The 26,428-nt window shown below is 38.8% G+C and overlaps 1 protein-coding gene across 1 annotated transcript in view; it reads left to right on the forward strand.

The window, feature by feature from the left end:
- Positions 1-26,428, forward strand: part of CFAP54 (cilia and flagella associated protein 54) — a 2,749,537-nt gene that overhangs the window by 2,527,221 nt on the left and 195,888 nt on the right. Inside the window, exons 58-59 of the mRNA XM_044087198.1 lie at positions 1,222-1,372; positions 6,944-7,104. Of these exons, the coding sequence (XP_043943133.1) occupies positions 1,222-1,372; positions 6,944-7,104 (312 nt within the window). The remainder of the gene's footprint in view (positions 1-1,221; positions 1,373-6,943; positions 7,105-26,428) is intronic.

Consider the following 26,428-nt stretch of genomic DNA (forward strand, 5'->3'; position numbering starts at 1 on the left):
AGAATTTTTAACCAGCTCTTTATTTCCTTTGATGGAAAAGAGGGCAACCAGTATCAAAGACCATTTCAAAATGGTTGTCTCACTCTATCCATTTCTGCTACTTTTACCATGAAAATACCCCCCTTTAAAAGATAGTTAAGGCTCACTCTATAGTTGTGACTGCTTCTGAGCCTTTTCTAGATCATTCTAGATGCAGCAGCTAGGTTGCTTCTGCATACATTTACTAAGCACTACAAAACTAAGAAATTTTCCAGGTCCAGAATAGGATTTGGGAGGTCTGCTGTTCAGGAGCTTCCGGACTATTGTCCATTTTCTCCACTCTTGCTATCTAATCTTTAGCAATCATCCATATAGCTTTATGCTATTGCAACAGTGATCTAATGATGAACGCAATGCAGTTGTGTGAGTGAACTTACCATAACAGTGTGTGTTCACACACATCACTGTTGCAGCAGTAACACCCTTTTGATTTTGCTTATTTTTTCTGATGGATATTTTTCCTAACCTAATTCTCCTTTTTCTGCTATGACATAGGATAAAAACCTTTAGGTCCACATTTTTCCTCGTTACAGCCTCCTTTATGACACCTTTAATAACAAAACGCCCTTGTGTTATCTTGGATGTATGATGCATACAGAAGGCACCCAAAAGCTTTTGTATGTTGGCCAAATGTCTGATCCTTGGAAGGATATGTCCAGTATAACTTTATGCTCCTGCAACAGTGATCTATTCAAACATCTACTGTTATGGTAAGGTCACTTTGCAAAACTGTACTCTATCATACCTTGCTTTGACTGCATGTAATTTGTATGGAAAATATTTCTGTAGTTATCAAATCTTGCTTTGACTGCATGCAATCTATATTGATAAACCAAAGCTTAGATATTGAATTAAGTGCAATTTTGGGTGGCACACTTTCTGTATTTATAATTAAGCAGTAAGGCATTCCATAGTGTAGAGTACTGATAATTTATGAATATTTCATATAATGCTATCATAGGGTAAAGTGGAGCCTGAGTGTGGATTATGTCTAACTGTATATTTAGAAAGTGTTTTGTGAAGCAATAATATTGCTGTAAGCTGCTGAACACTAGCACCTATTATATTTCATGAACACAGAAAGCAGCAAAGCAAATAATCTCAATGAGTATTATCATAACTTTGGAGAAAAGTGTTGCAGTTTAATTTGGTAGAAAATAAAACTTTTTTTCTTCATTTCAGAGTCCTGAAAATGACCCTGATGTTAATGTTAATTCTCATCCTCATGAAGTGGAAGCCTATGGACGTCTAGGCATACGTCTATGGATGAGATGTCGTTTGCAGTTAATAGCTACTCTGACAGCACATATAACTGGTGTGGCACTCATAAAAGGTTTGATATTTTTTGGCTTTGGATCATTTAATACTAACTGATAAGAATAAAGAGTGTAACAAAAGTGATTTACAGTATGAAAAACAGTAAGCAGCTTTGGAACTTTAAATCAATATTGCAATCTCTCAACAAGTGCTGTAATACATACCACAGAAACTACTTCTGAGGCATGTTTCATTTAAAAGTTACAAAATCCAAAAAGTGAGATGCTGTTTTATGGTGAGGCACCGTAGCCTTGGAGTTAGTTGTAGAAAATCAGAGATGCAGAAACGAGGCAAAATCATTCCCACTCAGGTAGACCAGGGGCATTGTCCATCCTCCAATAAAAAAGCAGCATTTTCAAATGAGTAATTTTTGAGATAACTATAACCAGATAATTAACTTCCTTTTCATTTTTATAAAGAACTAAATTAATCACCTCTACTATTTTCTAATTAATCACTTAAATGTTATTCAAGTGATATACAAATGTCAGTCACATGTGAATCATCCCAGAATACTGAGGAAAACAAGCCTGCTTATAGGCCCTGTTTAATCATTCTGAAAGACACATTTTTCAGAAAGCCAAAATAAGTTGCTGTCATCATTCTACACAAGGAAGATAACAGTGAGAATCGATAGTCACCCTTGTGCTCTGTTCTGACAAATGAATGGTGTCACTGTTTAATAAGAACTTCATGGAGATATAAGAATCACTAAAGTCCATCCGATTCTGAGAGTTTGGACTATCTGAATCATTTCAGACCAGTCCGATTTCATTTGTGGACTGGATTTCCAGGAAGGTATATAAAAGACATTCTGTGAACCTGTTTAATGTGTTGTTTAGTTAAAATTTTGCTTCCTTTGCTGACAGGTATCTACTTCATATTCTTAGCAAAATATGATCAAGAGCCATTGTAGTCAGAGATGAAAGCAGATGTAAGCTGTTGCACACAACAGAAGTGATTACCAGCAGCATGTTATCAGACCCTACGAATGTCACTAATAGGGACCTCAAGAGCTCAGATTAGGGTTTCCTTATGTTTTTCATATAGTCATAGGGGTATAGGGGGAGTGAAGCTCTACTGCAAAAATGCATTAGTGTTGTTGCAATGAATTTTGATATTCTTCACATTTCTTTTGAAGTCATATTTATTTTATTTAATTTCATTTATTAATTTGTTTATTTTGGGGTGTTGCACTTAATCAAGACCATATCAGTTAGAATAAATGACGAACTGCTGCTTCTTACTTACAAGCTGAAAATAGGCAATTGGATCTCTTTCAAGGAAAGTTTGAAGTTTTGTATACAAGCTCTCGTGTTTAGGAAACATCGTTATGCACAGTTGAGGACAGGGGGAATAAATGATGATAAAGAGCTCATCAAATATGTCAAGACAATACATAAGGTGCTGGTATAACCAGGTCAGAGACTAATACCTAAACTCTATGTAGATGTCTTTACAGTATCTTTCTCATGTCTGGATTCAGACAAATGTAATTTAATTCAGTTAATTACAGTGGTAGCGTTGTTGCTTCACAGCAAGAGGTTCTCCTGTTCCATTCTCGGCTGGATTGCCTTCTGTGTGGAGTCTGCATGTCCTCCCCATGGTCGAGTGGCATTCGAAAGACATGCGTGAATGGGCGTGCCTTCACTGAAGGTTGGGCATCGGGCTGGCAACTCGGCACCATAAAAATCTACTGCCAATCATTAGCGGACCAGAGTTCCGCTGTGGCAACCCCTAACTGGGAAAAGCCAAAAAGACAAACAAACAGTTACTAGCTTACTTGAAGCATATGTCCCTATTCACACTTTCACTTTTTGAAATGTGTGAATAGCTTTTAGATTGTTCTTATATAAAAAGGTAGTTTCATTTTACTTTTATCGGTGCAGCACCACACAGTTTAAACAAACTAATGTATCTTACTTTGCTTTCCCTGCTAACCCTACAATATCTTGCATGAGTACTGAATCACAGCATATATAGTATATCAGTCTTACAACAAGCAAAACAGTTATAACAGATGGTGTCACCATTTTATACAACCTAAGATTATGTGCAAGTTCCTTCAACCAAAGAGACAGACCTCCATGAGATGCTAATTTAGTTTCAACCAGTAGCACCCAATGCAGCAAAGACATTTTTCCAGTTCTGAAGGTTTGTTTGTAGTTAACATTCCTCAGTACAAACTTTCATTTTTCTTTGATGATCAGCACAAGAAATTCTAGGAGCTATGGACCAGAGCACCAAAAACAATTATAAATGATTTTGCACGATGCCTTATCAGTAAAGGTGCAACAGAAATTTCTGCCAGTGGCCTCAGCTGATTGAACTGAACTGTACATTCTAATAAACTATATTTACTCAGAGCCAGAGCAATGCTCATAGAAATGGGAATAACAACAACAAAGCATTATTGCTTTAAATTACATTCCTATAACTAAAAGTGAATATCTCTTTTGTCTTTGGGTAGCTTCACCTAGCAAGAAACTGGATAGGAAGAAGGAAGTTGTATTTTGACTAAAAAAAAAATAAGGACAGGGCTGTAGTGGTATAGAAGAGGACGGGCAAATGTGTGTCTTTTGACTTAAGATAACAAAGCATGTAAATATGTAATGATTCTTTTTTTTTTACACAAATAATTGAATGTGGTTCTGTTTGCTGTACCTTGTATGATCTACTGCAGAATCATGTTTGCTTCTTAATCAGGTCAAGAAATACTCCAAAATTAAACTTGTGGAAGAATATTTCCACATAGCTTTAACTCACTCAAGAGCAGCTGACAATGGAGCTTTTCTTCTTATCTTTACCTACAGTAGTTTATTACAACAAACATTTCCCCATTAAGGTGGAAAGTGGAAGTGTGATCTCAACAAATCCAACTTTACACCAGTGTCTTTAATCTAAAAACACTACTTGTAGCCCTTTTCTGTCATTAGCAACCAAGGTCATATTCAAGTGTTAATTACGCCCCTTTGACCTATTCCTACTTGGTCGCAATCAGTTTCCCTGTCCCAGCTGATAGATTATAACAGTGTTTGCTGCCTAACTGCTTCAGTTTTGTTACCACTGAACCTACCTTTCTGCACATTTGTCACCTTTTCTAAATCCTTCACTCTTCTGAAATGTTCCACTGCCATCTGTCTCTTTGTGTCATCAGCAAAGATGACCCTATTTTCTGTTACTTCAGTTGTCTCAGAAATACATACAAGTATTGGCTCCCTGACAGATTCTTACAGTTCTCAATTAATTGTTTTCCAAATTCCTGACATTATCCCTGACACTATGACTGTCAGTGTCCTACAATTCAGGCATGTAGATATCCAGGTTGTCAGTCATTCCAGTCTTCTTATCAACCTACTGTTCATCATTATATCTTTTAAAGCACAACTGTAGCTGGGGCAGGATGAAGGAAACAGCCGCCCCTGTCACAAGCTGTTAGAAGAACAAAGTGATTGTGTGAGTAGTGCTGTTGAGTGCAAATGTAGCACATTGCATCTCCTTAAATGATTAAAAAACTGTGTGTGTCTGTGTGTGTGTGTGTGTGTGTGTGTGTGTGTGTGTGTGTGTGTGTGTGTGTGTGTGTGTGTGTGTATGTGTGTGTCTCCCTGTGTGTTAGTGGCTGTTTCAAACAGCCAGCAAAGCTCTTTGCTATAGTTTCCAATTAAGATAGGAAAGAGCAGTTATGTAGAAAAAGTAGCTTTTTTCTTCTTTATTTTGCTCCTCGATTCTGGGGGATTGTCCTGGGCACCAATTGCCCCAGTGGCAGCTTTGTTCTTGTTATTATCCCATTTTCTGCTAGCTGAACAAATCTCTCAGGGACCCCTCCTCCTCACAACATCATTTGTCATACTGACAGACATTTTCAAGCAATTGAACATCCCCCAGTGTAATGTAGCATCTGTCCCATATTGGTGCATAATGATCATTGGCTGCCATGCACCACATTACAAAGGTGATTGTATCTTGTGCCAATTTTAGATGCTCTTTCTTTTCTATCATTAATCATTCAACAGCATTTCCTGTTCACAAGTAAATTGTCAACTTTCTCCTCAGTAAATACGGAAATACTTTACTGTATTTTTTCCTTCCCGAATAAACTACACCAACTGTGGATAAGCCCTGCATTACCCAAATAGGAGCAGACTATATTGTTTACATATGAAAATGTTTAAACTGTTTTAGCCACACACTTCATCCTGACACCACTTTGATGCCACTGCAGCATGAAGTTATTGGGATAATAAGCCAGTCAGTGAGGGAATGGTGTAAGTCACTATGTGACATAGCATGCCTTACCAAGTTTTTTAATTATTTACAAGGGCTACAGCTAGTATGAATTTCACTTTCTATTTCAGTGTTTCTACTGTGGCTTGACAAGGCCCAGGACTAAGATGTATGTGGGTTGCTTTTAATCCAGCCCCTTGCATTTCACAGTTATTTAACTTCTTCTTTCTATATCTCATTCTGATAGCTTTTTCTTCTTATCTTCTCAGTGACAGTAGATCATTGCGATGATAGGGTTGGGAGGGTGGCCTAATGGTTAAGGTATTTGCCTTACAAACACAAAGTGCAGGGTTTGAGTCTCACAAGGGATAATTGGCTAGGCTTAAAATGGCTCACACGGGCAGTTAGCTTAGTACTAACCTATGAACGTGCCTATGAACAATAACATTCAATACTGAAGTGGTTCCATAGCAAAAAAAAAAGTGATACAATCTTTATTCTTCTGCTTTGCTCATTGTACTATGTAACAAGTTCAGTGGAGTGAAAAGTAAGCTGTAGCATTTTAAACTGTTCAACCCCAGTATGTATTGTGCACCAATCAGAGTGGTTTCCATCACCAAGAACTGAAATAACAGTCTGCTTTGCCATAAAAATAACTACTAATTAGAGTTATGGTTATTTACTGCATTTTATTAAAGGAAAAGTTGACCTCATTACCACTGCTGTTTTGTTCCTGTATCTACAATGTTTGGAATTAAGCGTTAAAAACAATTGTCTCAGTCTGGGTAGAAAATCATAGCTGTCAACCTCTTATAGCAAGAAATTTGAACAAAGTCTAAAATAATGGGAAGACAAAGGCCTAACATAGGGACATATTTTAAATACCATCTTTATAAACTTAGGACAGTGCTAGAATAACAAGATTTGTGTTAGCATGCATTTTTATGAAGGATATGAATTCTGAAACTTAAATGTTGTTATTTGGTGACTTTAGTCCTCATTGAGTTGCCAGAAACCACACATGTTATGATGATCAGACAAAAAAATATAAGGCAAAATCTGGACAGTTGAGAGGTATGTAAATATAGTTGTGTAATAATGACTCGTGCTTGAAGTTGTCTGTTTTCTAACCAGCACTAATGCATATGCTACTGCTTCAGATAATATAAAACATAAAAGAAAATGACAGTACATTTGCAAAAATATGTTGCTACTCTTTGAGGTGTGCATTTTTTGTCATGTCTTAATCATTTTTATAAATAAGCACCAGTACATAAGTAGTCCTGTTAGAAAATCATTTAGAAATGTTTAGTAATAGTTACTGCTTTCAAATAGCTTGCAATTATTTGTACTTTTGTTGTAGGTAGTGAACACTCCTTAAACTGCTCCAATTTAATTCATGAAGGAATATCAGAAGCAGAAGCCTTTAATGACATTGAGGCACACGCAATGATAACAATGCAATCTGCTTTACTAGATCTTCAAGAAGGATGCCCAAGAAGTGGAGTTAAATTACTTCTGGAGGTAAGAATACAAGACATGAAGGTTAGTGACATATTCCTATATAGTCTTAACCATGATAGGGAAAAGCAAAGCATCCAAGCAAATCTAGTATTAAATATCAAATGCTGCACCAATTACATGAGGCATGCCAGCATTGTTTTCTGTGTATCTTGTTTAATAAGTAGCACAGGACTGCACATTGTTCACTTTTCTTTAAACTTTTGCAGAATTCATCACACAGTCCTACAGTATTATAACCAAGGGTGGAAGAAATCGGGAAACTTTAAGTCTAGATACTATCTGCCACTCTTAGTCCTGCAATGCTTTAAACTTTAATGTAGTCTCATCTGTGATATCATAGAAATAGATAAAACTAATGACTATTTGATTCTGCAGTTATGACATAGTTTTGTTATTTTTATTTTTGAAAGCTGGTAAACTAAGTAAGTTGATATCTCATAGTGAAGCTTATTGTATTAATTTCAAGTGATCGCATACACAGTGTGGTGCTTTATTTAGGATATTAGGACTCATTAGATGACAGGGTATTAGCTGCACAGTACGGTATATGTGCACTGTTTTATGTGCAATGTATATCACAGAGAGTTGTTATATCAGTGAAAGATATGTTTAGAAAAACTGTCCCACAGATGTTTGCACAGTTAATTGAGCAGTTAGCAGAACAGCTATCACTTTTTCAGTTTCATGCATACTAATACAGTGGCTTATGACAACTTGCCTAGCTCTTGTATAATTTAGCCTGTGACATGTAAACTCAAAACTTTGAATGTCTTCAGATAAAAGCAAGTCACTCTGGTGAAATATTAGTATTTTTTCTTATAGGCATTGTTGAATAGAATCTCCCCTTCACAGTGTTCTAACAGTTGCTGGCAAAATAAATAATTTATTTGCAGTTTCTATTTTATCTTCATAAATGTATCATTTTTTATTTATCGTGCTTCTAATATTTGTTGACATAAATCACTATTTACTTTGTTTCTTCATTATACTAAAATATTAAAAAATATTTTTTTTATTATCTTCCAGAAAGTGACACAATTAGTAATAAAGCCTTTTTTTATAGTTCCCTGTTTTCCTTTTGGAAAACATATGATGTTATGTTGTCCCATCTCACCTTCATTCTTGCTGATTGGTTCGGAGCTGAAACTTGGCTCCAGCTCAGCCGTATACCAAAGCTCGAGAGCTTCTACTGGCTCGAGGCTAAGTCCTATCCCATGGTGCTTAGCAGCTGTTTCCCAGATCTCGTTTGCCACTTCAGGATTGTCTTCACTGGCTCAGGCTTGTAAAATTTGATATTTTATACCTTAATACTCATAATCTTCTAAATATTATCTGTTATAACCTATTAGTCTTATAGTAATAGCCTTTGTGCTAATTCTTTCTTATCCTTTGTAATTTTTTTCCCTTGCGTCTGTTTTTTTTCTTTGGGCCTTGTTGTCTCTTCAAGAATCCATTTTTAGTTAGAGGATTCTTGTCCCTTTCTCTTCCCCTCTTAGGAGTCACCATTTAAGTTAGAGGCATCTCCTCAGGTTGGAGGAGATAGTCATTTAACTTAGAGACTTCCTGTCTTGCTACCTTTCTGTTATAATTACTGTGTTAATTCTTATTTTTTTTTTTTTTTTACAGTTATAGTGTGTCTTCCTTACAGTAGATATGTCGAAAGAACCGACTAAGGTACATAACTCAGGATTTAAAAAGTATGATTCCTGCACTCAGAACATGTCCATAACTGACAGACACATTAGTTGTTAGTTGTGTGTACTCTCTCAGACCAGTCCATCTCCAAGATTCCTGCTCCATCTGTCATAGTTTTAGTGCCAGGGTCTTACAGGAGAGGAAAAACAAGCTCATTTTACGGGGTTTATTGAAAGTGGATGAAGGCAATCAGACTTCCAAACTGGATACATCTAAAAGGGCTGCTTCATCGGCTCTGGTGTCTGAGCCAACAAGCAGCATCAAAGTTGCTACTTCCTCAGATCCAAAAGTTGTCGGGTCTGAAAAACATAGTTCTCCCTCAGTTCCATCTGCTTCATTGGAACTGTTGTGGAGCCGAAAAAGGAGTCGGTCACCGTCCTTGGAGCCTGTTCTCTTGGTGCTGCAATCTCCTTTATTACAGTTGGTGGCAGGTAGCCACAAATCGTCAAATCATTCCTCTAGATCCTCCAGGCTATCGGACGATGTTGTGGAGCAGGTAGTGAAGAGGTTGCTTTGGACCTGGGCCCTAGCAGAAATTCTCTCTAGCCCAGCCCTTCGGATCATGGAGCTGACAACAGCACCTCCAATTACGCCTATTCCTCCTCCTCCTCCGACTAGGATGAGTTTGGAGCCAGAGAGTATGGAAGTCATTGTGTTGGAACCACCAGAGCCAGTAGTCACTAATGATATCTCAGCTCCAACATCTGCTACAATTTCCTTGATGCTATCATCCATCGAAGGACCTGGGGGCTGACACTCCCTGGTTGGCTCTGAGGGGAAGAGTTGAGTAAGACCCTTGTCAGAACTGGCTGTCCCACTCAGCGCCTCGGCTCAGGTGAGTTCGGCTTCCACATCTGCCTTGGAGCCACCCTCCTTGGTGCAGCGGAGATCTCCTGGCCTCTCGGGGCCAGAGTCTCTTCAACCCAGTACCGCAGTGCCTTCAAGGTGAGTCTGCTCCACTTTCGGCTCCAGCCTCTCTTCCCCCTAAGGGACTGGTGTCCACCTCATCATTATCCCTCCATCACCGACAGAGTAGAGAACCAGTGCCCCAGGAAGCCACAATGGGTAGATCCTTCTCTTCCAATACATCACCGGAGCATCCCCCTGAGGAGGTCCCTTGGAAGAGCCAGTGTAAGAGGAAGCACATAAACTCCCCTGACTCTGTCACTTCTGATACTAACTTAGAGGATTCAGAAGGGTCCCCACTGTCACCGTCTGAGGATGTCTCTTTTTCAGACATCCTGGAGATCCTTAAGCAGAGGGGTGGCTGGAAGCCCCTTTCCCCTCCTGAAGATGAGTCTGTATACCTGGAAGCATTTGACTCTCACCCCTCCACCTCCTGGGTGTCTCCACCTTTCGACCCTCTCCTGGGTCTGGTGAGTCGAAAGGTATGGGACTTTCTGGACTTAGTGGAACCCATTCCGAGGAGGCCTAATAAATTCATTATGGCCCCAGAAGATAGGCAATATTTAACAAAAGGGGTTCCTGTAGATACAATGGAGGTGGCAGCGCCCACAAAGAAGGAGTTATCTGAAACTTCTGTATCTGTCCATCCACTGAATAAGGACTCTCATACGATGGACAGATACAGGAAGCGTATGTTCTACTCAGTGTCTTTTACCTTGCGGTCGCTGAATTATTTGTCGCATTTCACTTGACTTCAGAGGGATCTCCTAAAAGAGCTAGGAGATACCCTACAAGATGCTACAGACCAGGACTTACCTGATAAGGTTAATTCCCAGCTTGCAACCTTAACCTCCATCTCTAACTCCTCCATGCGCCTCATATCCTATGCAGCCGATGGAGTGAGCAGGGCAACATGCCAGGAATCGATCTTTGTAGACATTCCTGGATGAGCCTTTGCAAGTCTGCTGAACCATTCCGATTTTCCTTTATTGACACTCCCTTTGAGGCAGGAATCAGAGCTTGACTTGGCAGAGTTGAAGATGTTAAGATTTGCACTGGGCGTGACGAGGATGGACAGGATTAGGAATAAGTATATTAGTGGGTCTGCCCAGGTTGGAAGGTTTGGAGACAAAGCCAGACAGGCAAGATTATGTTGGTTTGGAAATGTGCTGAGGAGGGATGCAGAGTATATTGGTAAAAAGATGCTAAGGATGAAGCTTCCAGGTAACAGGAAAAGAGGGAGGCCTAAGATAAGGTTTATGGATGTGGTGAGAGAGGACATGCAGGTGGTTGGTGTGACAGAGCAAGATGCAGAGGACAGGAAGAAATGGAAACAGTTGATCTGCTGTGGCGACCCCTAACGGGAGCAGCTGGAAGAAGAAGAAGACACTCACTTTGATAGCTCGTCCTTGTTCGGGCCAGAAGTGAAAGAAACTCTCACTAGGAGCCAACAAGATGGTAAGACTTTTTCTGTTATTGGAGTCTGTTTTTCCACCCCTACCAAACCTTATCCTAAAGGTCAAAAGAGTGGAAAAATGTGGTTCTGTAAGTCCAAAGGAGCCATATCTGACACTTGTGGTGATCCTTCCCCAGGGGCAGAGGGGGAAATAACAATGGAAGACGCTGTCCACATGGCAGAGGGGGTCCGCATAACCAAGGTGACAGAGATACGTTCTCTTGTAGGCCCTTCCAGCACTCCTGAAACGAGGCTGACTTGTCCACCTCTGGAGGCAGTCGGGGGGAGACTATCGCTGTACCCAGAAGTCTGGCTAAATCTGACTCAAGACAAATGGGTACAGTCCATTATATCCAGGGGTTACAACATTCCTTTTCACTGTCCACCTTATCCATCAAAGTTTATCTCAGACATTCCACCTGGTCAAAGGGATCAAGCAACACTAGAAATTCAAACGTTGCTAGAAAAAAGAGTCATCCAAGAAGTCCTTGCAGACCAGCTATGATCCGTAATTTACTCAAGGTTCTTTTTAGTTCCAAAAAATCAGGGGACTGGAGCCCCATATTGGATCTCAGCAGACTAAACAAGTCAATGAAAAAGTCAAAGTTCTGGATGATAAGACTGCAGTCTATACTCCCATTTCTGGGAAAAGACAATTGGATTTGCTCGTTAGATGTTCAGAATGCATACTACCACATAAAGATGGACAGGCACGCAAGAAGATTTCTACACTTCCAGCTGGGAGCCAGTCATTACTAGTTCAGAGCTCTGCCTTTTGGACTCACCACAGCCCCAGGGTGTTTACCAAATGCATGGCAGTAGTCACGGCTCATCTGAGATGACAGGGATTCCATGTGTTTCCATACTCAGACGACTGGCTCCTAACTGCCACCACCAAGCAACTACTAATCAAAGCAAGAGACTATACCATCCATCTCCTCTCAAAACTAGGCATTACTATAAATGCAGAAAAATCTGCCTTGTTGCCATCACAGCATATTACCTTCATTGGTGCAGATTTAAATACAAATGACATGTTGGCAAAACTTCCTCAAGAAAGGATCCAAACATTACACAGTCAAGTGCTTACCTTACTCAACAAGAAAAAAGTACAGGCAAGATTTGTCCTCAAAGTCCTGGGCTCTATGGCAGTGACAATAAAACTACTTCCTCTGGCTCGACTTCACATGTAAATATTGCAGTGGCTACTCTTCGCTCAGTGGTCCATACATGAATTACCCATGTCTCAGGAGATCCTCATAACAGACTCCTGCAAGAAGGACCTACTTTGTTGGGTCCAGTCCACTCAGGTAACAATGGGCAGACCATTTGTACTTCCCCAACATGTCACTACAGTAACCACAAATGCATCCCAGATAGGGTGGGGGGGTCATTATCTGGGACAGACAGTCCAAGGGGTTTGGAAAGATCATGAGTACCATTTGCACATCAATGTCCTAGAGATGAGGGTGGTGCATCTGGCGTTGCAAGCATTTCAGAACTCTCTTCCCAAGGAGACTATTGCAATTCAGACAATATGTCATTGGTATGGTACATCAACAAACGGGGGGAACCAGATCCTACTCCCTATGTTGAGAGGCCCAGAGAGTTTGGCAATGGGGGATATCTTCTCAACGCTTTCTGATAGCAATGCACATCCCAGGGAAATCCAACGTTATAGTAGACAAGCTAAGCAAAGCGATTTTCATGCTTCGCGAGTGGTCCCTCAATCAGGAAATTGCAAATCAAATTTTTTCAAATGGGGCCAGCCTTGCTGTGACCTTTTTGCCACTCCCTTCAATACCAAATGCAGCAACTATGTTGCCCTAATCTCCCCTCTGGGAGAGTCACCAAGGGATGCACTTGTTCACGATTGTCCCCTGGGACTTCTTTATGCCTTCCCCCTTTTCCCTTGATTCTAAAGGTTATCGAGAAAGCAAAGTCGTTGAGTCGCAGGTTAATTCTCATTGTGCCATACTGCCCTCGCCAGATTTGGTTCCCCTTTCTTTGGCCCCACCTTCAGGAGGACCCATGGATGCTGGACCCAGTGCCTGATCTTCTGACGCATCAGTCAGGAACACTCCACCCTGCCCTCCACAGCCTCAAGCTGACAGCTTGGCTTCTCCACTTCCGATCTTAGCCAGGCTTCCGGAATTATCTCCTACAATTCGTCACATTCTAGTCTCCTCAGACAAACAGACGACTAGGAAACTTTATGCAAGCAAATGGAAGAGGTTCTCTTGTTGAGCTAACAAAAAACATATATCCCTTTACATTATCTATACCTGCAATTCTGGAATTATTGACAGACATTTTTAATCAAGGAGCAGCAGCAGCCACTATTCAAGTTCAACTAGCTGCTATTTCTAATTATCATGTGGGAGACTTTGGATCTAGTGTAATGTCCCATAGACTATGCAAAACTTTCCTCAAGGGTACTTTTCTGTTAAGACCACCTTTCAGAGAACCTCCTCCTCCTTGGGACCTCAATCTAGTGTTATCATCTTTGATCCTGCCTCCTTTCGAACCAGCATCATCTTATTCATTAAAATTTTTATCTTGGAAAACACTCTTCCTGACAGCAATTACATCAGCCAGGAGAGTATCAGAGTTGCAAGACTTGTTTATCCATCCACCCTATTTGATCTTCCACAAAGATAGAGTTTCCCTCATTACAAATCCTTCATTCTTACCAAAAGTTTGTTCTCAAGCAAATTTAAACCAAAATATAGAATTGCCAGTGTTTTTTCCTAACTATGGCAACAAGGCAGAGTATAAACTCCACCAACTGGATGTGCATAGATAGTTGTGTTTTTACTTGCATAGGACCAAAGAATTCAGAAAGTCAACCAATTATCTGTCTCCTATTCAGAAAATTAAAAAGGTTTGCCAATCTCAAAAGTTACCTTTTCCAAATGGCTTACTGAGACCATCACCTATGTCTATGATTCCCACAGTAAAGGACCACCAGGAAAAGTTAAATGGCATTCAGCTAGAGTGGTATCTACCTCCATTGCCTTTCTTTACAAACTTCCATTGGATTCAATTTGTGCTGCCCCTACATGGGTTAACCCTCATACATTTATTACTCATTACAAAGTAGATGTGGCCTCCTGGAATAGGACATCCTTTGGTTCCACTGTCCTGAAGAGTTTATTCCCTTGAGCCACCCAAGAAAAAGGTGCTGGGGACTCTGTCCCAACCAGCAAGAATGAGATGGGACAACATAACATAACATAAAGAAGAGGATCTAGAGGAAATTTCTCAGAATTGGCAGATAAGGTCTGATTCTCTTCTTGCCTTTTTATTGTTAACATTATGACAATATGTTTCATATATAATCTTTTTGGATATTAAATATATAATAGGAACTTTTCTCCCTCAAACGACATCTGGGAAACAGCCACTAAGCACCATGGGATAGGACTTAGCCTCCAGCCAGTAAAAGCTCTCAAGCTTTGGTATACGGCTGAGTCAGAGCCAAGTTTCGGCTCTGAATCAACCAGCAAGACTGAAGGCGAGATACTGGACAACAAACATGGAACGTTATGGTGAGTACCTAACTTCTTTATTTTCATTGTCTTTTTAATCTGTCCACATATGCATAACTTTGAAATTGCTCATATCATTGTCTGCATGCTGATATAGAATGTAGACAACTCAGTTTCATATAAAATTAATCCTTTACCAATCATATCACACTAAATTCTGATATTATAGAGATAGAGACTTAAGTTCATTGGTTAAAATAGAGAGCAAACTAAAAATGGGGGATGTAATTTAGAGATGGCTTTGTCCACATGCTGGTGTTTTTAACATTTATTTTTATGCATATCTATCCCCATTATGTGCATCTTGGGCAGGATTAAAATACAGGTTAACAGTGCAATGTGACAGTTGTAGTTGTCTGCATCAAACTCAACATTTCTGTATATCAAAGCCTCTGTCTACACATTGTGTAAAAGAGGAGAACATTTTAAAATAGTACTTCCCTGTCATCTATGAAAATGTGCGTGCTTGCTGGATCATTATAATAAATAAACAAACAGATAAATAAATAAACTAGGTGCAGTAGTAAGTCTGGGAGCTACTCAGTGAAGTGGATCCACTGAATTATTCAAAAAATATTCTCGAATAATTGTTCTTATTTTAGTGTCATACATTTGTGTGCAGCATCTGTTATCACATGAAACAAAAAGTGTACCTTTAGATTTTGCTATCCCTCTCACAAAAGGTAATCCAATGCTTTTCACAGAAAAAGCTACATTTCACTGCCAGCTCACTTGATCCCATAGTTACCATGAACTACAAATGACTACTCTAGTTCAGTAGATTTCTAATCTATTGATATCATCACATTCATTTAGTTATTTTATTTTTTTATTGACTTTGTAAATGGTAGGTCCTGGAACCCTTTGTATACATGATCTGCATGCTGAGTACAATAATACAGAGAGACGATACTTCATGATAATGGTTTCAACATATACAGTAAAATATTGAAATATATATTTAAGGGCCATATAATAAGCATGTCACGAAGTACATTTTGTTTTGGAAAACAGCTACTACTTTTGATACCTCTGAAGGCATTAGAAGTTTGCAACAATACAAATATCTGCACTTGTTTGCATCATAATACTCAGCAGTCCAGAATATTATAGAGCATCCCTAATTTTTCTCCTGTCCATTATACATGTTTTACCATTCTAGTAAATAACTGAGTATTACAGTTAGTCAATAATGCCAAACGTTCAAATTTCAGACATCTCACTCTTCAGAAAATACATGTTGATTCAAACCTGCTCTAGTAAATTTTTAAGTAACTTAGAGTGCTATTTAAAATCTATCCCTCTAGATCCATCTATTCCTGGAGACTTTGTTACAGACTGGTTATACATCACCATCTTTATGTCATCTCCGCCTTTCTTAAATGTTAATCTTCTAGCCTCATCTACCTCCAACCTTGGCATATTTACGTTTTCCATAAATATTTCCATTTGTGCTTTTCCTTGATTTCCACATTTCTTTGCTTTATACAAATTTTCATAACATTTCTGAAATATCTCTAATATCTCTGCAGGATTTCTGTTTATTTTTTATATGCTCCATAAGTTTGGCAACAAGCCTTTCTACATTGTGTTGGCTAGGTTTTTGTGCTAAAAGTTTCTGTTCTCTGGATTTATTATCAAAAAGCAGTTGCTGAATAGTAGTAGTTTTTCTAAATTCATGCATGTTATTCAGGTACTCACTAATTTTCTCTATAGCGCTCTGCAGTTGCTCCTGTTCTTTGTTTCTCCTTAGTCTGCAGTACGTTAACCTTTGTCAGCCCCTGTAAATAATTCTTGTTACTTCTTATCCATATCTCTTTTTATTTCTACCATATTTTTAAACTCCACTTTCATTTTATCTCTCTCACTAGCTATAACTTCTGAAGAACCTGAACCTAAAAATGAGGGAGAAAAGATACTTCATACCTTGGATGTCCATAGAGAGCTATCTTGACAAAACAAAATCTTCCCAACTTTCAGATCAGATGTTCATTTATTGTAAAGGTAAGAAAAAGAGACAACCTTTGTCAAAAAAGACTGTACAACAAAACTATGCCAGACAGGGTTAAGGATCACTCTACAAGGGCCTTAGCTTCATCTGTGGATTTTTGGAAAGAGTTGGATTCTAGAAGTATTCTAGAAGCAGCAACTTTGTCCTCTGTACATACTTTTGCAAAGCCCTACAAGTGTGATTCCTTTGTAGGTCTAGATTATACTTTTCTAGGACCATTCTCCAGGGACTCCTGGACCCTCCCCCCTTCCACCTCCTAAATGTTGTAAGCTCGGGTATTCTACTGCAGCAGCAGTCGATATAATTACATACATGATTACTAATTACACATAGTTGTATAAGTAAAAATTACCATTGCAGTGGATGTCTAAATGATCACTGATTTTTACTCCTAGCTATGCCCTGTCAGGAATCAGCCTCCCTCTCTCATTTGGCATGAAGGCTCTGAAAGACTCGAGCTGCCTGAAGGTTTGAGTGTGTGGAAGATGTCCTGAAGTTTTGGAAGCTGGCAAGCTGTTATATCCTTGACAGGATATAATGCCTACAACTAAAGCTACTGCAGCAATGATCATTCGATCATCTATGATTATGGTAAATATATTTATACAACCCTTCAAGTATTTTAGTGACCCAGGATTTAAAGCATTTTTATCATCACATTCCTATAGCATCAGATTTCCAAATATTAAAGGCTTTCTGTGACTGAATTTACACTTTCATTTCTCAGCATTACCCTTTGGGTTATCCACTTCTCCAGTGGTATTCACAGGGTGTCTAGCTCAAATGATAGCTTGCTACATATTTCAAGGTATTCACCTTTTTCTTTGTTTTGATGACTTAGTTATCTTTGTAGAATCTTTTTCAGTCGGGTTTCAAGAGAATATCCAAAAGTCTTGCTTGACTCCGTCTCACCGGATTGTTTTTCTGGAGTGTGGCCTAGATTCCTCAGTTTAAAGAGCTTTCCTTCTAGAGGAAATAATAAGATTTATTGCTGAAGTTTTCCACTCAGACTAAGACCTCAATAAGGAATTTTTTTAGGATACTAGAATTCATCGCATCTATGACTCCTTTAGCCAAATTCCACAAGAGAAAAATTTAGTGGTACCAAAAATCAGTATTGTCTCAACAGCATTATCACCAGACATTCCAGATTCCTGTTAATGAGATTTTAAAAAGGGAACTCCTTTGGTGAGAGATCAGTTTTATCTGAATCCCGATCTCCCATTTTCCCTTACAGCTCCAGCACATTTGCTAACCACAGACAGATCTGACTTTGCTTAGGGAGCAGTATCTATGGAAGTAACACTGCAGGTTCCTTAGAACAAAAACGACATACCAAAACATATAACCTTAAAAGAGATGGTGGCAGTAGAAAATACTCTCAGCTTTCTCAACCTGCAACTAGGAAATCATATGTTAGCAAATGGAAAAGATTTTCTAGTTGGTGCCAAGACAGGAAGCAGAATCCTTTTAAGGCTAGTATTTTTCTGTTTCTGCAATATTTTTGTGAGTTATTGGGCTCTGGCTTTTCTTACTTCTCTATTAAGGTACACCCGTAAGTCATTTCAGCTTGTCTGCCCATGTTTCCTCCCCTTTCAATGCATTTCCATTTTAAAATGTTTTTGAAAAGGGCATTACAAACCAAGCCCCTAGGTGTCGCCTCCATCGAATCTTAACTTTGTTTTAGAAAATTAATTCTTGCTCCATTTGAACCAGCTCTTCAGGCTGATTTAAGGTACTTAACATGGAAATAGTTTTGTTGATTGTTCTGACATCTGAAAGAAAAGTATTTCAGTTGCAAGCTCTGCTGGTGGGTCAGTCATCACATTTTTTACCAAAGAGAAGGTTTTCTTAAGAACTAATCCTTACTTTATGCCTAAGGTGCTATCTGGGTTTACTTTGTGCCAATCTATCCAGCTCCTTGTCTTTTCTCCAGAACCTAAAAATGAGGGAGAATAGATTCTTCATACTCTGGATGTCCACTGACAGCTCCAATATTATATTGACAGAACTAAAAGTTTCAGAAACTCTGGTCAGTTATTCATTTCTTATGAAGGTAACAAAATAGATCAACCTGTTTCAAAGCAGACTATCTCCAAATGGTTATCTGATGTTATTACCTTTTGTGACACTCACCATAATAAGGCAATTCCAGGCAAGGTCCCTCTATCAGGGCCTTGGCTTCATATGTGGCCTTTTGGAAATGGTTGGATTCTAGAAGTATTAGGAAAACAGCATCTTGGTCCTCTGTACATAGCTTTACAAAGCACTGCAAAATAGATTCCTTCTCAAGGTCTAGAGCAGGCTTTGCTAGGAACATTCTCCAGGGGTTCCTGGACCCTCATTTTTCCTCCTCCCAGTTCTAGTAAGCTGTTGTAGTCTAGCCATATAGCTAAGGTTACTGCAGCAGTGATCAAATGATGAGCATAGTATAGTTGTGTAAGTAAACTTACCATAATATTAAATGTTTAAATGATCACTGCTGCAGTAGCCACTTTCTCCCTCCCTCCATACCCATTATTTTTGTGGCCATGGTGAGAAGTTTTATTTTTATTTTTGTTTTCCTAACACTGACCCTCTTTCAGCTCTAGCCTTCCTCTCTCAATTGGCATGAATGCTTTCAAAGGCTTAGTATCCAAACCACTGTTTTTTTTTTTTTTTCTCAGCTCGAGATGATAATAGTTTGGGTGCGTGAAAGGTGACCTTAAGCTTTGAAATCTGGATGGCTGTTATATCCCTAGGAGGATATAATCCATCTAGCTAAGGCTAGTGCAGTGATGACCATTCAAACATCTACTGTAATAGTGTGTTTTTGTACACAACTGTAGTTTATCCTGAAATGTCAATGTTGAGTGCCCCAATGGATACATAAGTTTTAATTGAAGATGGGTATAGTGGGCATTCAAGGGGAAAGAAAATTATTGTATCCCAGTTAATCTTTAAAGCATTTTTTTTTTTGAAAAAGTGTCAAATAAATGAATTTCATGAATATGATTATCAGGTTTAAAGAGCCATACCATACAGTTGTCAGTTATCCACAAATCGGTGACTCTTAGACCCATTAATTTGAAGTCCCATTCCCAGTCCTATTGTTTAATGAAAAGACTTCAGGATTCCACAGGTAAGATAAACATTACTGAGAATAATGAGTGTCCAGTCTGGTGCACTGATGAGAAGAAATGCACCAGAGCCCCATGTTTTAGTGATGACCTGACATAACTTTAGCATAAAGAAGTTGACTCTAGGATAAGAAATCCCCGAACTCCAAACTTACTCAACACCCCATAAAAACTTCACAATAAAGAGTCAAAAGCTTTGTTAATATCAATAAAGATGCAGTATCCTAAGCTATAAGGGACATATCTTGGTAAGGACTGAATGGCAAGCCGGCTTCCAAAGATTTAAGTCATCTTTCATATACTATAACCACTGTACAGCTAGAGCTGTGTGGTATAAAGTCAGTGGTAAGGGTATCAAACTCTGTACTTTCTTTTTGTCAAAGAGCACAGTCTGCTGTGAATTTAAGGCACAGACAAGCAGCTAGCCTTCTTCAAAGTTGGGTGGATATCCCCACTGGAAATATCTTCCAATTTTACTTTTGTTTGTGAGGAAAAGTTTAGCTTTTCTCTCAAAATCTTTTTCTGGGAGTATTTGTTTTAGTGGTTGTCACTAAATGATTTTAGCATAGGCCTTCATTTTTTAGTCAGGAGGGAAGAGCATTATTCTAAGGCTCCACTACCCACCTGTCAGACACTTTATATGACCCCAGCTCCTCAGTTGTTTCCTCCCCAATCTGCAAGAAGAGGAAAGCTGTGCAGGTGGCTTTGGTCTTGATCCCAGCTTCCTGTTTGCCTCAGCTGCTGATAAGTGACTACACTCTGGCCATATCAGGCTCCTTAGAATGCTCATCAGTTTCTTTTGGTCCCACCATTGTTGCTCTTCTAGAAGCTGCTAAGGACAAAATTTAGGCATGCCCTCTGTGGTTTTTCAGCTGTTCTCTTCAGGCAAGGGAAAATCACTCTTGTTGGCATCAGAGGAGGGAACAGACATTCCTTTGTGGTGCTGCTCTGATCAGCTTGGTTCCCAGGAAAAAAGTACGTTTCTTTAGGGTGCTCTTTTTCTGGAAGGTCTCCTGGGAAAAGGAAATATAAAATTAGACATTTTTATTAATCTGTTTCCCCATCACCCAGGACAGACAAGGAAGACTGTATGGGATTTGCTAAAGATTTTTTAAAGCCTTTCAATCTTTGTATTTTGCATCTTCCCTTCATTTAGAAGGAAAATAATTTCCTCTGTCTCTCAGTTTCTGATTCTAAGTCCAAGAGACAGGAACTGGACTTAGACTGTGTTTTTCAAGATGTTCATCATTAGATGACTGCTGTAGTAGCCTAAACTGTACTTGATGTCCTGCCAAAGGTCAGACCAGACCAGGCATCTAGCTTCCAAAGTTTTCAGGCACTTTCTATACACCCTAGCCTCTGCCCTGCATGAGGGAAGCAGGAGTAAATCAAAGGGTAGGGTGCCAAAATTTAAAAACTTACTTGACACTGAATAACGCAGTCCTCTATGGGGTTTAGGAGATCGACTGTTGGCTAGTGATCGATCAGATAAGTTCTCTGCTGGGGACTACCTTCCACTTTTACATTGCTGATTTTTATTAAATATTCTTAATTAAGACAATTACTGTGAATTTTAGTGGTTGTCAGTAAAAAACTTTGTCTGAACTTTGTTTTTTAACAATGGTTCCCTGATACGAGTCCTCACTTTTTGTGAGGAAAAAAGTATCATTTACTTATGATTTTAGCCATAAGAGCTTAAACTGTTGGTTTTTGAGGTTTGTAATTAACAACATTTTACCTCAAAGGTAATTATTCTTATCAGTTTTCTTTGCCAACACTTCTAAACTCAACTAATCACTTTTCAGGCTCTTTTGTTCAGCCAACAACCGGTCTTTGGTCCCTCTGGAGATTTCCTATGTTTATTTAATTTTTATGAGGAAAAAGTGTGCATGATGGTGTTGTGAAGGGTTGTGTGTTTAGTGGCTGTCACTAAATAATTTTACAACTAAAAGTAGGCTTTTAATTGAGATACCACTGATTGTTCTAGGTTCCACTATCTGACTGTGAGACTACTTTTGCAGCAAGGATATGGACCTGGGTCCCAGTAAATCTTTAAATCCCTCCCTGAACTGCAAGAAGTAAACATTTTATTGGAAGGCTTTGACTTACAATCTGTTTTCTTCTTTGCATTCGCTGTTGATTGGCAAGTCCTCTGTGGCCATCAGTTGTTCCTTGGACCAGTCATCATCTTCTCTTGGTCCATGTGGTGTAGCTCCTCGAGAAGCTACTAAGGACTGAGAGGTAGCACATCCCATGTGGCTTTTCAGTTACTGTTTTTGGGTAAGGGTGAACCACTATTGCTGGCAATGGAGAAAGGACTGGAGGATGCTCCTCTGCTAATCTGCTCTGAGGAAGTTCATTCCAGGATATGGTATGTCCTTTAAGCCTTTCTTTCAAGGGGAAAAAAAGATAGCTAGGCATTTTTTTTCTCTTAAATCTCATGAAGAGAATTGGCTAGGCTTTGCCACAGAAATATTTACAGCCTTTCAGTCCATAAAAGCTGAATTCTAAAAAAGATTAGCATTTCCTCTGTCTCTTTCACATACTGATTCCTAGTTTGGGGGAGAGGATTTAGACTGGAAATGCATTTCTCAATTTTCCTCTCCTTAGTATGGAGAATCTGATTCTAAGGAGAGTTTTTCCTTCAGATCCTGCTACCTAAGAGATGTTTTTTACTGATACTGTTGCAGGAATGAGGACATTTCTTTCAGTGGAAACATAAAGAATTCCCAGAATCTCTGCAGAGTTATTATGAATTGTTACAGGTGTTTTTTTTCCTCCGTTTTGTCAACATTAGAAGGTGCTTTTTTGGCAGCCAGCAATTTGTCTGATGTTCAGTCTCCTGCTTCATGAAAATCAGATAGACTATATAAGATGCCAGAGACACACAAATTCCTTTTGACAAACTGGAAAAATCCTTTGATGGGCTTGGGAAGAAAATTTATAATTCAACCACCTTGACCTGCAGAATAGTAAATTGTTGGGCTCACATGTTTAACTTTTTGCTGACTTTCTTTGATGACATGACAAAAACATTTGCTGACATTCCTTCTTCAGAAACTGAAGCATCTCTAAATCTTATACTACCTTCTGTGTCTTAAGTTACCAAGCATCCTTTAAAATGCGCTTTTGACACTGCAGATACTGTATCCAGAGTAGCTACCAATGGTTATGTAATGAGAAGATTTGTCTAGCTACATTCTCAGAATATGCCAGAGGATATCAAGCTGAGATTTTGAATGCTGCCATGGATAAAGTAATGTTATTAGGTTCTTCCTACGCTGAGGTCCTTAAAAGTTTATTTTCCCAAGGAGAAGTTAATGGTGGCAGTTACCCAGATTTTTCAAACCTCCCTGACAAAATTTAACAGAAATTTCCACACCTGTGGAAATTCATTCATTCATGGGTCTGAAGAAGGCTGGTGTCACAGCCAAAAACGCTTACCTAATAATAAACTTGGATTTCTTACTTTATTTGGATTTATTTCAACTGCATTGACATATCATTGGATTTATTTCACTTAATGTGTTTGGTATATCGCTGGATTGCTATTGCGCTGCCATTTTTTCATTCAGAAATTTCCACACACCACACCCCCCTCCCTGATAGTCATGTAAAGCTATACCAAAGTCTAGGCCTTCACGTTCCTCTTTGGTGTCATGTAACCTCAGACTCTTGACTGCTGAGAATCATTCAAAAAGGGTACAACTACCACTGGGATTCCCCCTCTTTCCTTTCAAGGGATTTCTCTGAAACCATCCAATCAAACCTCCCTTTTTCCTCCTGTTCTTGAGCAAATGCTATCTCAGGAGGTTATAAAACCTGGTCCCCCAGACCAAATAGGGTAAAGGTTTTATTTAAGAATCTTTATGATGCCAAAGAAAGAAGGACCAAAAGTTTCTCATCAAAATCCCAAAATTCAAAATGGTTTCTCTACAGTCTACGTTCCCTAACATTCAACTACTCAGTTTTCTACTAACTGGATTTAATATATTCCAATTCTCAAAGATTTCAAAGCATTTTTATATTTGTCAGTATGTGGTTTATATTTTCAGTGCTCTGCTTTACCTTTGGGTGTCAACAGCTCCAAGAATGTTTACAAGGTGCCTAGCTCCTGTAATAGCACATTGCAGGTTTCAGGTATTCACATTTCAATATTTAAACGACTGTCGTAATTTTGTAGATTCTTTTACAGATGTTCAAGAATTTCTGATTGCTTGGATAAAAAAAAAAAAAAACTTTTCAAAGTCTGGGATTTTCAAGAGAACTTAGAATCTTCTCTCATCCTCTTTCACTGGGTAGAGTTTCTGGGATATCATGATAGCTTTTATTCCTCAGAACAAAGAGAAATTTTACAAGGAACAATGTTTGATATTTTCATGTCAGACTCCCATTTACTAGGGAATATCTCCAGACTGAGATTTTCTGAACTAGATCCTACACCCTTTGCAGATTAGCTATGGTAGCCTAAGAACTTGCAACTCAGCACAATCTGACTCTTCAGACCACTTACATTCCATCAAAGCAGACGTTATAGTAGACAAGCTGAGCAGGGCCAAGACAGACCCCCACAAATGGAAGTTGCACCTGCGTTCTTCCAGGAGTTAATCCAACTGTTAAGCAGATATATTTCTCTTCATTCAAAGCAGAAAGTTAATAAAATTCTGTACCAGGACATCTTGTACAAAGGTTTGGAAGGCAGATGCTTTTCATTCCCGTTTCCTATAATAACCATGTTTTTCTAAAGATTCAGAAGGACTCTCCAAGGATGATACTTGCAACTCCCTTTTGCCTCAAACCTTCTTCTAAAAATAGACAAGGAAAATTACCACAAATGCCCTCACAGAATGGACTCAACTAGACAGGACAGGGGTTCTTTGATACACCCCAATGTTCACTCACAGCCTGGATGACAGAATTTTAATACCTTTTAGGCATAGGGTTTCCACCTATCCATTTTTTTTCCAACTATCCGGGAATTAAAATGATTGTCAAGTATTCCGGAAAACACTGTGCAACTTCTGTTTCAAAAAACAAAACACACTATCAGAGTTTGTTAAATTGGCAGAAAGCAGGCATCAGAAATGGAAAAAGAGGGGGTTCCCTGTCAGCTGATGTCACAGCGAGGTCACAAAATGGGCAGAATATCGATGGGAGAGGGGGCAGAAATGGGTGCGATTATGGGTGATGCGAGGTGTGGCCTTAGTCCAGTTTTAGCCACAATGAAAGGTGGCAACCCTATTTAGTCACCTGTTTTCTGAGGATGTGAAGCAGGTATTAAAGAAGACTAAGAAACATCCTACTTGAAAATCACATTTGGCAGTGGAAAATGTTTTCTAGTTTGTGCCAAATTAAAAATTAAAAAACAGGGTCCTTTTAAGGCCCAGATGTCTCTGTTTCTACAGTATTTGTGTGAGCTATCATCTTCCCTTTTTTACTGTTCTCTCAAAATTCACCCCTCTGCCATCTCCACATGTCTACCCATGAATTCCCCTATCTATCTGTGTACATATATATATATATATATATATATATATATATATATATATATATATATCTTCGATCAAACGTCCGAATCCATTAAGGGCGAGCATACTTACACGAAAGTGCTTTTCACCGAAGAAGCACTTTCACGTAAGTATGCCTGTTGCCAAGGCCGTACTATGGTGCGGATAAGGGAAAATTCCCTTTTCCCCACTGTAGTGCGGTCTCGGAGGGAGAATATTAAAGTGGGGGGGTGTCTGGGGCAGTTATGTAGTGTTTTTTTTTTTTTTATTAACAAGCTTTAACAAAAGCGCTTTTTCAATGAAAGTGCTTTCATTAAAGTGTGTTCGATGGTTATGGATTCGGACGTTTGGTCTTTCTATCAAACGTCCTAGATCCATCTATATATATATATATATATATATATATATATATATATATATATATATATATATATATATATATATATATATATATATATATATATATATATATATATATATTTATATATATAAAATGGGTCTATATTATATAAGCAGATACACTGAACTGCGAACGCTATATAATCGAGCCACAATCCCCAAAAACTCAAAATGTCAAACACACTCATCAGCAATTTTTTTTCCCCGGGGAAAAAAAATTGCTGATCCGTAAAAAAAAAAAAAAAATCAAAACACAAAATAAAGGGGGGTTGCTTCACACCCTCCCCTTATGTGGGGGGCTGTGCACCACACACACACCCTACTTAAATATACCAACTCAGAGATCGAGCCACAATGGAGTAAATGGCAAAGTCCCAAAAATGGCCCAGTGATTTTTTTTCCCTAGGAAAAAAATAGTTGTTCCGTGCTTTCGGTATTTTGCCATTTTACATAATGACGTTCGACTAAACAGCGTTCGCAATTTATTTGTAGAGATTTCACAGTCACCCCACTAAAACACATCTAGAACCTTAGCCTCAAAGCAAATACCATGTCCTCTTTCTGGAAATCAGCCTTTGTCAGACCTGTTTCAAAACGTTACATACCATCCTCAGCCTCCTCCATCTCATCTCAGTACTTCCTACACTTGCAAAATTCCTTAAAAAATAATTTACAACCAG

The sequence above is a fragment of the Protopterus annectens genome, chromosome 11.part0 (assembly GCF_019279795.1).
Source record: "Protopterus annectens isolate FY-2018-M chromosome 11.part0, PAN1.0, whole genome shotgun sequence".
NCBI lineage: Eukaryota > Metazoa > Chordata > Ceratodontiformes > Protopteridae > Protopterus > Protopterus annectens.